At 37.7% G+C, this 17889-nt stretch overlaps 1 protein-coding gene across 1 annotated transcript in view; it reads right to left on the minus strand.

Moving 5' to 3' along the window:
• itga9 (integrin subunit alpha 9) overlaps positions 1-17889 on the minus strand; it is a 65285-nt gene that overhangs the window by 15175 nt on the left and 32221 nt on the right. The window contains exons 16-18 of the mRNA XM_005806827.2: positions 7297-7449; positions 5740-5816; positions 4697-4844 (exon numbers count right to left, since the gene is read on the minus strand). Coding sequence (XP_005806884.1) covers positions 4697-4844; positions 5740-5816; positions 7297-7449 — 378 coding nt within the window. The remainder of the gene's footprint in view (positions 1-4696; positions 4845-5739; positions 5817-7296; positions 7450-17889) is intronic.

The raw sequence follows: 17889 nt of genomic DNA on the forward strand, positions 1-17889 counted from the left end.
GTGCTGTACAATGGCTGCTGGAAAAGATGAGTGTTTTATGCTTGACTTCCTTGCTGGAATCTTGTTGGTTGTGTAGAAGGCTCTACTTCTGCTTTTCAAAGATGTACAATCATATAATTGCGTATTTGCTTGCATCCATTTTCATGTGCAAGTGTAAACATTGAGTTGGGGGGCGTGGCCAGCAGCAACGTATTTGGATTTAAGGTGACAAGAGGCTCTAAAACAGTTCATTCTGAAAGGAGCTCAAAATAGTTAGAACTGAGCAGACTAAAATATAATTATCTAAGAATTATTTTGTGCACAAATGTAATGAACATGTGCATAGCCCATCTTAATCTGTTGAAGAAAGCATAATAGGTCACCTTCAAAAAAACCCGCAATGGAGACCATGGTGAGTCCTGCAGACGGAGGCCGGTAGAGGGTTGAAGGTCCCCAAGCAAAGCTGGCAATAATGGAATTTCCTCTATTTCCTGTATTTCTGCATGCTGCTGTGCAAACAGTGTTGATCCCAAGGGGACGGGCAGGATTGAGATTAGGAAAGTCAGTTTATTTACCCATCAACCACCTGACTGGTTGAGAGAGAGCAGAGTGCGCTGACATGTGGCACAGTATGCCTCTGCAGTGATGGGAGTGACGAGCTCTGTTTGTTCAGCACTTCTTCACTTTCTCTGCTCTTTCTCAATCAGGATTGGGATTGTCACAAGTAGCAGGGCTATTAAATATCACCAGCTCTGTTTACGCTGCTCTGGAGAATACGGAGGCATCTTGTGGAGTGGTGTGTCAGTGTGAATGACAATACACAGGAGGCCTGTTTTTCTGCATGACTTCCCAGTGTTTTAATGTCTCCATCAATCAGAGTATTTAGACATTTGGCTTGGATTCGGTCTTCGCAGTCCAAGCCATAGTCATCACCTACTTAATACTGTTCTTTGTAGGTATGCAGATGAATGTTTTCATCGCCTTAACTATGAAAGATGTCACTTTATATAGCCAAGAAAATCAGTGAGTCAAATATTCTTTGGTTTATGCTTTCCTCAATCACATTCCAAACCTCTGGGCTTTTTACCACAATGTTAATATGCTCCAAATGTCAGAGCATTCGGCAATATGAAAGCTGCTGTCGTACTGTTTCCTATCTCACCATGTATGCTGATGTACTAAAAAATGTGGGTATAAACATGAGGAAGTGAAGTAGATTTTCTGAAAAATTAAGTCCTGTCACTACTCTGAGGTAATGAGTGTTACTGGATAAATAATACAGGAATATCGAGATTCTTGCATATTCAAAGATCAACATGGAATTACATTTATATTCTCTATTATGGAACCAAGAGATTTGTAATAACTAGCTACATTACATGAGTTACTTTTGGAAAAAGATGTAGATTAGGAGTATTTTTATATTTTTTACTTTTACTTAAGTAATATTATTAAAAAACTATGATGTTACTTGAGTAATATTTCTGGATATTCTACCCACTCTGAGTAATTTTACTGAACAAATAGCAAGCTTATTTTAATCAAAATTTCACAGAACATAGACAAGTGAGTTTTATACTGAAAGAAATTGATTTGAAAAAAATGTTTGTCTTCCCTGATTTGGTTATTTTGCAAATTGTTATGCAATTATTTTCCTTTTAGTCATTAAAATAAAAAGTCCACATAAATTTATACTTTGGTTCATTTTAATATTAAAGGTTTGAAGTTTTGATCAGTAACTCAGTTCTTAAGTAGTCTTTTTAACAATTACGCTTACTTGCGTAATTTCTTAGACAGCTACTTTACAACTACTAAAATAAGTTGAAGTAGTGCTACTCTTACTTAAATACAATTTTTGGGTACTCTACCCACCACCAAAGTACAACCAACTGAACTCAGTTGGTCTATTTATTTTATCTAGAGCGCTCATTTATTAATTTAGAAAAATTTTCATAAACCTTGGAAGATAATTTGGTGGCATAAAACATCTGCTCTACTTTACAAAAACATAGAGGAAAAACTGAAGATTTAAAGAAAAAATGAACTTATATCTGATGGAAAAAATTGCTAAAACTCTAACCTAGTGTAGGATTTTCTTGTTCTCCTTAAGCCCCTTCATCTCCACAGGCTACTGGCACCTTGTGGTGCAGGAACATGAGAGAAATGATTCACTCCAACCTTAAATCTGAGGGGAGACACGTGTCTCACTGCTGCTTTGCCAAGTGCAGAAAAAGGCTCAGAAGGTTTGCTCAGGAAAAGAAGGTCACATCATCACCTCAGACTTGTAAGTTAGTAATTACAATTCTGCTTAGAGCATACAGTAATAAATCTGCTTTGTGGCCTCTTTGTAATCCTTTCCTACTGTTCCTCTTCCTGTTTCCTTTCTGCAGCAGACCACCCTGACTTATCATCTTCCTTAGCAACATGAGGCTTTGGGGCAACCTGGTAAACTGACTCCAAATGTCAGCTGTGCTCATTAGATTTGCTATGAAACTGAAACGCTCTCACTGTTGTTTTAATACTTCCCTACAGTGTGTATTCTGTTTAAATTCAATTTCACCTTTGTGAAAATGAGAGCTTTCAACTCCACCCCAAGCTTGGTGTTTTGTGGAGTCAATCTCCTGTATTGCAGGAGGAAAAAAGGCAGCGGAAGGAAAAACAAGGGGCCCATTATGAAAGAAGAAAAGCCTTTCTGATGAATGTTATCAGAGTGTGCCGTCTGACCTGCTGAATCTCTGAGATGTGAGCGGATCCTTGCGTCAAGTGAGCACACAGATGCTAGCAGAGGCAGATACTGTTAAATCTATTGACTCTGCAACTGTGAGATAGAAGTGGGCAGATGTTTCTCTTACAGTAAGTATGTTTAAATCATCAAAACTGTAAAATTCACTTTTAGCAAGTTTTTGCTCTTCCGTTTGGGTCTCAATTGCTTCTATAAAGCCCAAATGCATAAAAAAAAATCACAGAGCTATTTATTGGCAATAAGTTAATGTTTTTTAGTGTCTGAAAAACAAGCCATTTAAAAAAAACCTCCTGATTGTTAAGTCACATTTGACGGACACTGTGCCGTTACCTAGCAACCCCAACCAAGCCCACATTACCTAGCAACCTAAGTGGTGCTCCAACATGTTTGGTCAGCTGGTTTTACCACTGTATGCGTTGTACAATGGCTGCTAGAAAAAACAAGTCTTTTTATGTTGACTTACCATCCAAAACCTGCTTGCTGCTTTCTTATTAGCTATACAAGAGGCTCTACTTCTACTTTTTACAGATGTATGGTTGTATAATTTCATATCTGTTTGCAGCTTTTTTTATGTAAACATTGAAATAGGGGTGTGGCCAGCAGAAGCTTATTTGGGTTCAAAGTGACAAGAGGCCCTAAAACAGCTCATTGTGAAAGGAACTAAAAATAGGCCGAACTGAGCAAACCAAAATCTAATTATGGAGGAAGAATTTTGAGTAAAAAAAAAATTCATTAACATGTTTTGTATCGCCCATAGACCAATTCTAACCTGTTCAAGTAATACCTTTAAAGTATTAGAGTTTTTTAGACATGAATAAGGTGGTTTAAAAAGTCCAGGAGCCAAACTTGTTGTGGGAACTTGTTCAATATCTGTTCTGCCATGTTCCCACACATATAACTTATGCATTGTTAACTTGAGACGTCTGTGTTGAATGAGTCACTGAGGTGAATGTATGACAGGCCGGCTCAAGGAGCTGCCCTCAGAGACAGGACAGCTGTTGCTGCTCCTGCTCCTGCTGCGGCTGCCCTGCTTCTTGTCCTTTCATCTTCTCGTCTACCTACGCAGCTCAGGAAGTCTAACTCCTAGATCCTCACACATAAAAATGTATTTTATGTGCTTTACTATTTAGACTACACTTCTCTTGTATAACCTTAGATAAACTTTGAACAGACGCTGCATTTGAGAAAATGCACATCTCCATCTTGCGTGGAGGAACACAGCCCAAAAAACTGTGAAACGGAAGAAAAAATATGCATGCTTTTCACATTTTTAATAATAAAAATCCCTAAATTCTCCGCTTTCCTTAATTTACTAACCCTAAATAAAGTGAAATGTAAATGAGAAAAACACATTTCAAATTTCTCACAACAAACATGGAAGAAGCTCTTCTGACTGGATGAAGAACATAACTTTTAAGCAACAGGCAAAATCTAAGTCAACACTGCACGGTGGTGGCAGTGTCATGCTACTCTTCTGCAGAGACAGGAACGCCAATAACCGTTGACATAAAGATGGATGGAGCTAAATGCAGGTGAATCTCTCAAGAAAAGCTGCTGGAGGCTGCAAAAGACTTGAGACTGGGACAAAGTTTCACCTTCAAGCAGGAACATGGACTGAAACATTCAACCAGAACTACAGTGGAATGGTATAGATCAAAATATAGCATCTGTTAGCCATAGTTTATTACTTTATATCAAAAATTTCCATCTAATCTGGCAAAGAAAAATACACAAAGACTTCCAGTCTCAACTTGTGTAAAGCTGGTATTGCAGCAAAGTTTCTACAAAAGTAATGACCCAAGGTGGTGGACACAAATGCAATCCACACTTTTAAGATTATTAAATACCATTCATTTCCTTCTGCTCCACAGTTATTCACTACTACATGCGAAACATCGGAGAGAGAACTGCATGGTTTACAGAACATACGTGGGAAACAGTAAATAAACAGGAAGTACTCAGAGACCTACAGACCTTCTGCCAGAAGTTGATGTAGAAAACTTCTCTGGAGAAGTTGAAGTAGATGTTGGTGTCGTAGGCATCGTCTCCAGAGTTAGAGATTGTCACATTCAAGGAAACGTTACGCACTGCGCCAAGAGCCAAATGTGGTCTGACATGAAGTCTGGCAGGAATATTAGAGAAACAGGAGAAGTGTTAAAATATATTATTAATAGGTCAGTAAACATTCAAATTAGTAAAAGCTTAATCAGTTAGCATTACCTGAGCAGAAAATTTAGGACTTCATTTTTCATTCTATTGTATTTTTATTAACTTTATTAGTTGTTTTATCTGGTTTTGTTTTGTTATTGTTTTACAATATATATATATTTTATTTAAGTTAGAGGTGATTTTATATTTCACACAGCACTTCGGTAAACTATTGTTGTTTTAAATGTACAATTAGAACAAATTCAGTCTCATAAAGACTGTTTTAATTTTGCGGATGTATGTTTGAATGAAAGAACTTCCTTAGGTATGTTATTTCTCTCTTGTGAAAGAAATTGTTCTCAAATAGTTTTTTGTATTTTAGATATATACTTTTTCTTTTCTTTAAATAAAAAATAATGTATAAAATAAGACACATTTAGAAGAAAGAGGGCAGTGTTAAATAAGTTTATACTTCTGCCTATCTCCTTTTTAAACAAGTAGTTATCTAAATATCTATCACTGTATTTGAATGTGAATATGATTGAAATAAATTAGCTAAGCTAACTAAACTATGACTTTGAAGCAATGAGCAATGTTTAAGGTTTTCTTTAAATTTGTGATTTTTGTAGAAAAACGTCTTGATAGGTTGAGAAACACATCCAGGATTTTTCATAAAACAGAAAGTAAAAGATTCAAAAATGTGAAAAGGCACCTCCCTGTCTATGGAAAAACATATGGATGTCCTCCAGACATGCGTCATGGTTCCCCTACCCACACCCACAAGGCTTATTACATCAGTTCAGTGTCTCTGAACTGAAAGCAGAGACACACAGATTGAAGCTCAGCTACAAAGCGGAAGGTTTTTTCACCCGGAGAGCAGGAGCTTCCCATGAAGCCTGAGGTCTGCAGCGCAGTCGTCTGACAGGCAGTTCTTCTCAAACCAGGTCTGAAGAGGAAGCGCAAAGCACACAGTTCAAATGACCTCATGGTGTTCATGAACTGAACACAAAGCCTCAGTGATCAGACAGGGGGCAGTGTTGTGTCGCTGCAGAAGACATTGAGGCGATTTTATTCCAGGAAAGTTGATCTAATTTCTTGATTTTAATTACAGTGGTATGAGGCGAAATGATGAAAGGAAATTTAAGACAAGTGGTTTAGTTTGATTACTTTCCAACACATGGGGACTGTAGATACTTAAAGAAAAAAAAATTATTTATTATGTACGTAGTTAAAAAAAAACACTGCAGAGAGTGGAGAAACATGTGGGGAACGTTACAGGGGGTTGGAAAGAAAATAACTTGGTCTCTTTAGATTGCTCTCAGATAAAAAAAAACCCTAAAAGACAATGATAAGTAACTAAAACCAAATTATTTTAAGCTCTGGTTGACGTATTTTCTACATTCCTGTGATGTCCAACAGGGAAACATAACTGTAAAGAAACAGGTGTGAAAATAATCTACTATAGAGTTAAGGTGACAAGGGAAATGAGGTCATCTTAAAAGACTGACATATTTTTGCTGAAACAATAAAACAAACAAAAAACTGCTAAAATGTGATTTGCTGGTCTGTTAAAAACAAGCCAAAATATTTTACACTACATTTTTTCCTGTATTCCGTGACATTTTATAGAAAAGCAACTGACTGAAATCTCTGTGACAATATATTTTTATTTTAGAAGTAAACACAGCAAAACACAAAATCTTACCAAGTAATTTTGTCTAGTTTCTAGTGCAAATACATTGGGACACTGGAAATAAGACAAAACTACTTCACAAATAATGTTTCTGTGAGATACATGAATCTTTTAAGGCAATAATCCTTCCTTAATATTAGTAAAAAGTCTTAGTTCTACTGGCAGATTGTTTTTACATCTCCCCCATCTTATAAATGAAAAAAAAACTGCAATCAACTCTGGAAAAATGACGAGATCACTGCACTGAACTCCTTTTAAAGCCTCATGGTTATTCCACCAAATATTGATTTCTGAACTCCCCTTGAGTTAAAACATTTGTATTGTTGTTAATTAATATAAACTTGTTTTCTTTGTATTATTTGATGTCTGAAAGCACTGCATCGTTTTTGTTATTTTGACCATTTCTCATTTTCTGATAATAAAAACAAAATTTTTGCTTGGAATTTCGGAGACATGTTGTCAGTAGTTCATAGAATAAAAGAACAACGTTCATTTTACACAAACATATACCTATAAAAAGTAAAATCAGAGAAGCTGATCATTTTAAGTGGACTAGTCATATTTAAGAATATATAAACATATACATGTATTATATAAGATGAAAACTACAAATGAAACTAGACAAAACTGCTTGGTAAGATTTTGTGTTTTTGCAGTCTGGGCTTTATTTCAAATTATTTGAAGCTTTACACAATTTTTGAATCCATATTGCCATTATGTCTCAGTATTGTACCTCATTCTTTACAGCAATCTTGTTTCCTTTCCTCCATCGCAGCACTGGTGTGAGCGCAGACAGATCTCGGTCCTGGTGTCCCGTCATCAAATGCTTCCCCAGGTTGTAGGCCACTTCGAATGTGATGGCTGTAAACACATCCTTCACTTCTTTCTGCAGGGAACACAAACAACCAGACAAATGCTAAGAATCTGTATCACGTTGTGCACAAAACACACACACAAAAAATGTAAAAACTGAACATAACTTCAGAGAAGTAACAGTAATGTAAGTGTCTGGGTGATTATAGTCATTTATTGTCTTTTTCCAATTAACATGTGGTGCAAAAATTGAACACAACAGATTTTGAGAAGATCCCACAGTCTGGATGTGATGTGATATTATCTCACAAGGCTGAAATGCAGATCATGTGAAACGGTTTAAATGGATGAGTGACACGTCTCTCTCATCAATGGCTCAATTTTTTATTTTTTTGCCTTTTACTTGATGAAAGTAAGAAAAGCAGAGCCTCTGTGAGTTCCAGGCAGAGTTGATCTTTTTTTAAACCTGCTGGCACTGCCTCTGGGAGATATCGCTTCGCTTTGGCTGCTCCATCTGAGAGCCCAACAAGGACTGTTTGATTTGGCGTCGAGTTTGGAAATAATGCAGACAGAATGAAAACAGGGGCTTAAAGTGATCAGATCTTTAATCTCTAAGAGATGACAACGCTGGAAGACACACGTGGGAAAAGTGGATTATGATGAGGGGTTTTTGTCTATCAAAGCAGCCTTCCGCTCTTTGAAAGGAGCTAGATAGGCTTTAGTTTGGATTCGCAATCTGAAAGCTGCAGCAAAAATATTAACACCGACCTCAGTCTCTGAACCTGATGTCGACCAACACAGAGCCAAGCCCACAATGTCAATAGAAAGCTCTTCCTTTCATCTTCCGGTGGCCGTCACAGCTGGTCATTCTGTATCGCTTTCAACGTTTTGTTCTTTATCACTGCGCTTCACACTGACCACCCACCCATCCTCTGTCCACGGTTAGGAGCAGGGTCAGTCTGGACTTTGAGCACATCACCGGTGTCAAACACACCCGAACACATCAGCGCTGAGAGATTTATGACAGGAAGGAGTCGTTGTTAGCAGGACATGAACGGACAAAAACTAAATTATTTGAGGTACATTCGGGAAACGGTGCCACACATAGATAAGAGCACAGCTTTGATGGTAATGCTAGCTCTGCATGTGACATCTTTTGATGTTTTAATGGTTTTACTTCAACAATTTGAAAACTGTGCACAAAATAGGCAAATATAAAAGACCAACACAGTTAAAGTGCTAAACTTTTCAATCATATCCTATTCAAACTCTATAAAATCAGCAAGATTGTCTGAGAATTTGCTGGTGTTAGATCCACACAAAGAGTAAATGGATGAAACTTGAAATATAATGTCTATTCCTTTGGTTGGTCTGGATCAAAAAAGGGACCATGTTTTGTTGTGGTTTGCCTTCACATTGTGGTTTTTTTGCAAAAGGACTATAATTTGTAAATAAAACCATGCGGGTTACGATCATTGCTCCCACTGGTTGTGGGACAGAGCACAGAACCGGAAAAAAACAATATGGAAGTTTGAATCTGCATTTCTGTTGTGCACATCTGGCTCATTTTTATCATGATGCCCAACAACCGTGGCTCATGACGTCCAACCACATGTACATTTCCTGTAGCTGGTTTGGATGGAGTCCAGTGTATTCACACCAGAGTTTGTTTAAAAGCAAACTGGGACCAGCTGAAAACGTGAGTCTCGGTCCGGTTTTCTGATCCACACCAGAGTTTGCTTGAGCGTATTCACACCGGGACAAAAGGTGTGGACTGACGGGGGAAATGAACTCTGGTCCATTTAAAGCAGACCAAATGTGTCAGGCGTGAATACACTCACCGGCTACCAAACAGCAGCTCGATATATTGTGGTACTCTATTTGAAACCTAGGAATTTAACATTGATGTACTTTTTGTTCACAAAGACTTTTCACTAAATATTTACAACAAATTTGAAAGTTTTTCATTCTGTGCAAGCCTACAGCTATATTAGTTACTTTGCAGAGCGATATTTTGATCTTTTTTTTTTACCCCTCCAGGGGGTCTTTTGTGGGCTCTAGTGTCCCTTATATGATAGTAGGCTGACAGGAAACGGGGAAGGAGAGGGGGGAAGACATGCGGCAAATGTCGTCGGGTCCGGGAGTCGAACCCGCGACGGCCGCGTCGAGGACTCAAGGCCTCCAAATACGGGTCGCGCTAACCCCTACGCCACCACGGCATGCCCCGGTATTTTGATCTTTAATCTAAACCACATTAAATTAACTTAATGAATCAAATAATCAGGCCCAGATTTCCACAATTAGCTGCTATTATGTAGAAAAACATACATATTTAAAAAAAAGTCTCACATTACTTCAATGAGGGACCAACGAATGGTTCCGGCATGAGTGAGTGATTGAGACATGTGATGTTCACAGTCCATCTGTCACAACTTCACGCCTCATTTGAAAGTACAGAAGCGCTGTTGTTCCAGCCGTATGTCGGCTTATTCTCTTGGTAACATGACACGGTTATTTAGTGGTGGTGCACTGTGATAAATGCTGGCAACGCCTTCAGCCTCAGTGGCAATTAAAACAGGATGCTTGAAACGGCCCTTGTCCTTTGTCCTCTAACTGAACTGACCTCCTGGGAGAAGACCGCTTCAGTCTCAATCTCTAAAGTCCCCCCCCCCCCCCCCCCCTGCTTATCGCACATTTTCACATGCCACAGGGGACACTGTGGACAAAACGGCTTAAAATAGAACGGGCTGTTTTTATACAATCTGATATTTTATTTATCTCACAAGTAAACAGGACCCAATCTGAATTTACAGTGGAGGAAATTTTACCTGAATTTCTAAACAGAAAATCTTTTTTTTTTTCCTGTTTCAAACAGGAAGGAGGACTGAGAGTGAACTGGAGAGCTCCCAGGCCAAACAGTGTGTATTATAAGCACCAGAGAGGCTGTTCAGTAACTTCGGGCCTGAGCTTTTAATATCCCTTGATCGGTGTTGCCAATTACCCCACCCAAAGTCACACCCCTGGTAGGATCATTTCCCCCCTTATGGTGCTGCATTTATGAAACAGAGGAGTTCCTGAGCTGCAGCCGAGATGGAGACACTGGCCAGCGTTTACTGGCCATTACGAATTATTTTATGAAAGGCACCCCCACAACTGCTCCTCACATGCTAGTGGAGTCCTCTAAGAGACGGCTATTCTATAGTTAACAGGCATTTACTGTGTTGAATGCTCCTACAGACACATGCTCTGCTGGGTGTGTCCCTGTTTGTTCAGAGAGTCAAACATCCATTGTGCTTATGATTAGTTGCTTGTTTTATTCAGAAACAATCTACCAGTAAACTTTAGATATGAACCTTAAAATAAGCAAACTTGTTATCTCAACGCATTTATGGAGAAATAGCAATTTAGAGCACAGTACAAAAACATTACTACCTCTTAAAGCTTTCCACATTTTGTCACATTACAACCACAAACTTCAATGTATTTTACTGGAGTTGATTGCAGCAGATCAACACAGAGTAGTGCATAATTAGAAACTGGAAGGAAAATAATATGTGGTTTTCATTGTTTTTTTTTTTCTTTTGCAAGGAACTGTAGAAAAATCATCAAAATGCTAAAACCACTTGACTGATATGGTTGCTGTTATAACCATTAGTTGTGTGAACTTCATGACTGTTTCCAAGTGGGTGGAAGGAAAGCTAACATTTAGAAATCCTACATATTTAAATCTGGCTTGCGATTTCAAGGAATGATGCTATTAAAAGTGTATATGGTTCATTAAAAATATCCCTGACACTTTTCAGCCCTTTTGTGGACAAAACAGTTTGTTAAGGTTTCCGTTGTACAGAGCCAAGCTGCCAGAAAACTCCAGCGAGAAGCAGCAGCTTTACTTTTCAGCCATAAATTTTTCTGCCACAGTATAAAGAAAATCTGCAAGCTCCAGCAGTTTCGTTCTTTAACGACACGTTTGGCACAGCGGCTTCTCGCCTGAAAATAGAAATGTTTTTCATTCACTGGATGCACGTCAGCCTGCATCTCTACATGTTTTAAATGAAAACAATATTTAACATACGTCGCTCTCACAGCCTGGAGAACGTTTCTGACTGCTTACACTTAAACCCCTTTTATTTGACACAACAGTGCATGACTTACACCTTTCTGCAGCCTCTGAAACTCTTTTACACACATCCATAAAGTTGCAGTGTACGCCTGTAGAAATCTAACACTGCCACTGTATAGAAATAATTTGATTTAGTTGAAATAAATTGCAAATTTGGTGCTAAGTGTAAAGAGGGATGAGGTAATGTGGAGATGTGCATCCACCTGAACTGACAGTCTGGAGAGGAGAGCATTAATCAGAGAAGCCACTACAAGTCCAAGATAACTCTGAAGGAGAGGGATCTACATGTGTATATATTAATCTGTATTTATTACTATTTTTTATTTACATATACATTAATTTATAAATTACTTTATGTCCTCTGAACATAATTCTCTGATTTCAAGAGGGGGCTATGGCCTCCACTGGTCCCCCACGTGGGGTTGCCACTGTTGAGAAAAATGCCGTTACGCTAATCAAAAACCATTTCTTTCCATTTTTGAAAATGAGGTCAAACAATATATCAGAACTATTGGAAATTCCACCAACACCAAAGCTATTAAAACATGCTCTTTATGTTCTCTCTTTAGCGTATTTATGTAATGTCATGGTGATGTATTGTCTCAATGTTTGTCAAAATACAATAAAGTATAATTTCCATCCAATTCACAATTTGTGCGATGCTTTGTGTTGGCCCTACACAAAAAATCCCAACAAAATATGCTGAAGTTAGGGCTGGGCATCCATGAAGTTCTATCCCTGACAGCATAGATAGAAGAGTACCTCCATATAAAATTTTATCTCTGGCGCTAAAGTATTAATGGGATTAACACAATGGTAACTCACCAAACTGCCCACTTTCTGCACACAGAGCAGCTTCATCATGGTGGGTGTGGGGAGGCTGACGTCAAGCCCCAAAATGCTGTGATGCTCAATTTAAACACATCATGCTTGACTGAAACACACAAGAGCTTTACTCTCAGCCAAACCACTCCCTCAAAAGTGTCCAGCTTCGTCTTTACTCAAAGAACTCCATGTAAGGGCAAAGGGTGTTTAGATGATTTACAGGTTGAAGCCATTTTATTTAAGAGCTAAGTGCTGAGGAATCTTTGTCTAAATGGAAAAAAGCTTTTTTAATCAAGTGATAAAAGGATCCAGCATGTCAACAACAAGAGTGTACAGTGGGATACAAGGAGATAATATGAGATTTAACGAATTTAGAGCAATGTGTGCAGCATATGGTAGTCAAGTAGATAATGAGCTTATCTTATATTGGGCTTAATGTGTACAATTTGCAGCATTAAACTATTAGTTACAGCAGATTATCAAAGAATGTTAAGAGGTTTGGGATGACAAACTGCAGACATAGGTAAAAGAGTAACTTCAGCTGAAAACTACAGATGGGATTTGATGTCATCTGACATGATTCATGCATTCATCTTCAGCTGGTTCATCTTTAAACTGGTACGCAGACATGAGCACATCTCACCCATCCTGTCTTTCCTTCATTGCTTCCAGTGCAAATCTTAATGTTGGCTCATAAATGCCTAAATGGTCGTACTCCTCCGTACCTCCCTGATTTATCTTCCTTCGTGGGCCCTTAGATCAGCTATTTTTAGTTGTCCCAAAAGCTAGCCAGCTTTTTCTGTAGTGGCTCCCAAACTTTGGAGTACGATGCCTTTAATTTCTAGTCCGTACTATTTTATGAGTATGATATTTGTTTTATGTCTTAGTTTTTATTTCTTTGTTTCATCTGGTTTTTGCAAAAACACTTGCTGTTTTTCCACAATGGTTTATAAATAAATTAGATCTGGATTTAGTGAGTTATTGCTGTGGCACATAGCCACTGCATGTGCTAAAATATATTTTTTAATGCTCTCCTATATCTTCTTATTTTATGGAATTGTCTAAAAATGTATATCTTTAACACAAATTCATACAAAAGCATAAATCAGAAACTGGCATGAAACTGTGAGCATCTCTGAGGAAAACATTACTTCTCTAGGGAAGTATTAAACTCCTGTATCTTTTCAAAAATATTTACACTTCTGATCCAACAATGTTTCAGAAAATCAAACCAGTCCTGGTTCATATGCCACAAAAGCTTTAAACTATGAAAAATAACATCTGTGACAAAATTCTGCTTTTCATTCGAACCCCTCCGGCGTCACTTATCTAGAACAACCTTCAATCGAATCTAACAGCCGGCTCCCACATCCTGTTGAAATTCCCCAGGGTTCACCTCCTCAGATCAGACTGTTGTTGTCGGTGGCAGGAAATTTATTTTTTCAATCTAAATAGCTTCCTTCAAGGACACAGTCAAGGACTTGTTGTGACAATGATCACTGCCACTCATAAACCTGGGTTTTCTCTTGTTTTTCTTTGACTAAAGCACACAGTTGCTTTCTTTTAACTGGTGTGCTTAAAAGGGACAAATTTTGAAAAGCACATTTTTATACTTTCTTTTTGGGTCTCTACTGCTTCTAAAATAATCCAAATGCTTCCAAAAATAAAAATAAAAACAACCACCCTTTTTCTTACAATAAGTTGATGTTTTTTGGTATCTGGAATATCAGCTTTTTGAAAAACCTCCCGATTATTAAATCACAATTGTTGGTCACTGCCTCGTTACCTGGCAACCCCAGAAAAGCCTAACTTTGTTACCTAGCAAACCAAGCCCAGCCTAGCTCCGTTACCTAGCAACTCAAGCCTAGACCAGCCCCTCACCTACCAACCCAAACATACCATGTATTATCAGTTCGTTGTAAAATAATTATTTTACAGAGATCACTAAAACTAACTGCATTTATATGCCATTTGCATGTCCTCATGCAACATTTTTTGAATCTATTACATGAGTCAGTGGAAAAACAAAGTTTTTTGGACTTTATTACCCTGATTCTGTCCAAACCAATTCTGAGAAATGCAAAAACACCAGACTACTAGTCACACTAAACATGCAGTTTGAGCCCTTTTTACTCCAACTCAGAGGAGAAAGATTTTGCTCAGCCCGATGTTAGTAATTGAAGCAGATGTCTGGCCAACTTCAGGGAAAATGTGATTAGTCAAAGAAATCGATAAAAAGAACTGTAGGTTGTAATAACATGACTCAAAATAAGGGTAAAAGGGATCGCTAAACTTTTCATAGAAAGTACCACTTCACTTAACACAAATTTTTCTCAGTGACACAACATCGTAAAGACATTCAGGTATTGCAATAGGAGTTGCCCATTTTCTTTTTATTGGGTTTTCTCAAGAAACACTAGTCTCAAAATCAAACATGGATGATGTGCATTTCAAACATGGTGATCGCCACAGGTCAAAAGTTAACAACCTTGATTTATAAACATATTTCTGTTACTGTTTGAGTGAATTACTTCAGACATCTATTACTATTAGCTTGAATTGCTAATACTCATGAGAATACTCATTTAGTACAAAAACTGGTACATCCTTTTGGCTTTTGAAATATGGCTCAGCATTACCACCAATGAAAGCTGCTCAACTATCTCCCACCTGTTTTATTTTTCGTATTTTTATTTATGATCATCGATAAACTGCACTGTTGTATTGTTTTAAGACCTGCGAGTCCTCTGTTTTCGTGAAAACACTCTGGAGATCAACCAAAGCCTAACCTTTCGGAGGATAACGTGCTGTTAGAAAGGATGGTGTGTTGCAATGCCTCCCATGAGCAAACATACATTTCCTCCTGAATACACAGACAAGCACATCACTTCAGTGACAGGAAATGTGTACCATCTGTAGTGTCATGGATGAAGCCACATCACAAAGAAGACCGATAAATATTGTGCTGCTTTTAACAAGGCGTAGACAAAGATAATGTATGTTTTCTTGCTGCTCACAATTGCTTTTCTCACAGAAAACTCAAACAAAAACAAAGAAAGATTTTCTCAAACATAATGTAATAAATTCAGATTGTAAGGGTGGGCATAAGGAAACATGCCTGTTTTACCCAAGAATTGGGTTACACTGGTTTTATTGGCTTGAAAAACAATGCTCACATAAATAGAAATTACAGGAAACTTTTACAGCCTCGTCCACATCATGAAGAAAGCATTCAACATCTGACGGTTGGACAGCTACAGACACAGCTGGGATTTATAAAGGAGCTAAGAAAGGTGCCTCTCTTCCCCCAGTGCAGCTTGCCAGATGGAAATGGTTAACTCCTCGAACATAGAAAATTCATCAGCGTGTTTTTTTCTTTTACTACGTTCTCTCAACAACGACTTGATTTAGCGCCAACGCTAATAACTATAACTGCTTCTTTGGACTATCTGCACGTGGAATTCAGTTAAGTCTCTAATAATTACGCAGATGTGCTCCTGCATATCTCAGTTCCTCCTCACTCAGCGCCCCTCATTGTGATGTTTTCAACACGTTATTTGCTTTCTGTTCCATTTTCAGTATCTCAATTACATCTGACTTAAAATGCAAGCTCGCACTAAAAGCATTCAAAAAAACCAAGGCTGCAGCAGCAGAACAGGGGCAGAAGGGAAGGCAGTTATTTTTTGGCTGATTTCTGTTAGAATAAATGAACAAATGTGGAATCAGAAAAAGAATCTTTCCTCTTACAAGATGAGAGACAAAGGAAGATTTTAAAGAGTTTTTTTTTTAAATGGGAGTTTTCACAACAAGGAATCAAAAAATTAAAATGATTTTTTTGTGTTTGCCATAAGGTTTAGGCAATAAACAGCTTACAACATAAAGCAATATTATAACTAGGTACCCTAAATTTTAAACAATACTCTTTGCCATTTTCAATTTTAGTTGTCATTAACTTTGAGGTGTCTTTTGTCTTTCTGGTCTTTCCACAGAACAAATCCTGTTAAAGCTACCAAGTTCACTCTCTATTTTTCTTTGTCATAAAATTGTTCTCCAAGTGCTTCTAAGTTTAACAGTCTCTCTTTCATGGAGGGAGACATTGATAAAGCTACTGCTGCCTTATAATATGTGTCCTCTTTGGTTTTCCACCAGTAAAAGTTCTCTATGGTCTGTATTTAACAGTGTCTCCTTCCTGAATAGAGACATTGATGAAGCTATTGCTGGCATTGACTTTCTTTTCTCTCCTTTTTTTCTTTTACTTAGAAAGTACAATAGAAAAACATTCACACTACGCCTGTTCTCCTAGATGTCTCTCCCTGTAAAAGTAGCAGGTTTTTCTTTACTGTCAACACATTCTCTTTAGGATGAGGGATCACTGCCAAGTTGATGATTCAATATAATCAGCCAAGTTTCCTTTAACCTTTTACCAAATGGTATCACATGCTCACCAAATTTGACTATGTTGTGTTAGAACCTGTATTGAATTAGACTGGATGCAATTGGATCTAAATCTGTCAATATGTTTTTTAATTGTTTTGGAATATAACACAGATTTATCTGAATTGAATTTGAACTAAATTTGTTTCTGTTTGTTGGGATGAATTTAATCTGTTATATAAAGTGTGAAAAAAGAGATAGCATTTGTTGCTTACGATCAATGTTAGTGGTCAACCTTTGTAGCTGTACCCAAAGTACTTACTTAGTCTTATTTCTCAATGAATTACTAATATTTTCTGAAAACTATGTTAAAACTTTCTTTGGTTTAATCAGCTACTGTTGCAAAGTGTCCATAAAGCACATAGCAGAGTCATCAAGAGAGCATAAAAACCATTACTTTTATATACATACATCGGTTATTTAGGAGTACTTTCTGAGATTTAGATCACAGGGAGGAGAGCAAATATGCTTTGTTGATGTTTTATGGAGATTAACTAAATCCATCCTGCTAATGGTGTCATAAGTTTTATTTCTGAATGTTGTTGTTTGGAAAGAACAACAAGCGTCGGAAGACTTCCTGAGCTTGAGAGACAAACTTCCTTGAGCATCCTGATAAATCTTTCCTGTGAATAAACAGGAAGCAAGTGATCTGCATTATTACAGAAGAAAGTGCCAAATCTCCATGGAATGAGGATCCTCTAAGAAATGTGCTGCAGTGATGTGACAAGAGACATTTATTATGAAATGGCTATTTCAGTCACAAGAGAAAACATTCTGCTGATGGATGGGATGTTGGCAGGGGGAGCATCTTAAAATGTGCAGTTTGTTAAACAGAGTTCAGTGTGTTTGTCAGTGAGTTTGAATCAACTCCATCCTGGTGATAGAGGAGGTCTCCAGATGCTTCCTGCAGCTGATTTTCTTACTTTGTATGAATCTGGGACCTTTATGTTATTGTTTTCCAGACCGGGTTGTGATAAAAACTGCATCTTACAAAGATAAAATTTTGGGTAATCCACCCATTGAAGGTCCTGTAGGATGCAGTCTTTGCAGAACTTACACAATGGAATAATGCAAGCTGTTGAATTTCCTTTGTGACAAAATTAGTTTGTTTCTAAAGGAAATAGAATTTGATAA

The sequence above is a fragment of the Xiphophorus maculatus genome, chromosome 22, assembly GCF_002775205.1.
Source record: "Xiphophorus maculatus strain JP 163 A chromosome 22, X_maculatus-5.0-male, whole genome shotgun sequence".
NCBI classification, from domain to species: Eukaryota; Metazoa; Chordata; class Actinopteri; order Cyprinodontiformes; family Poeciliidae; genus Xiphophorus; species Xiphophorus maculatus.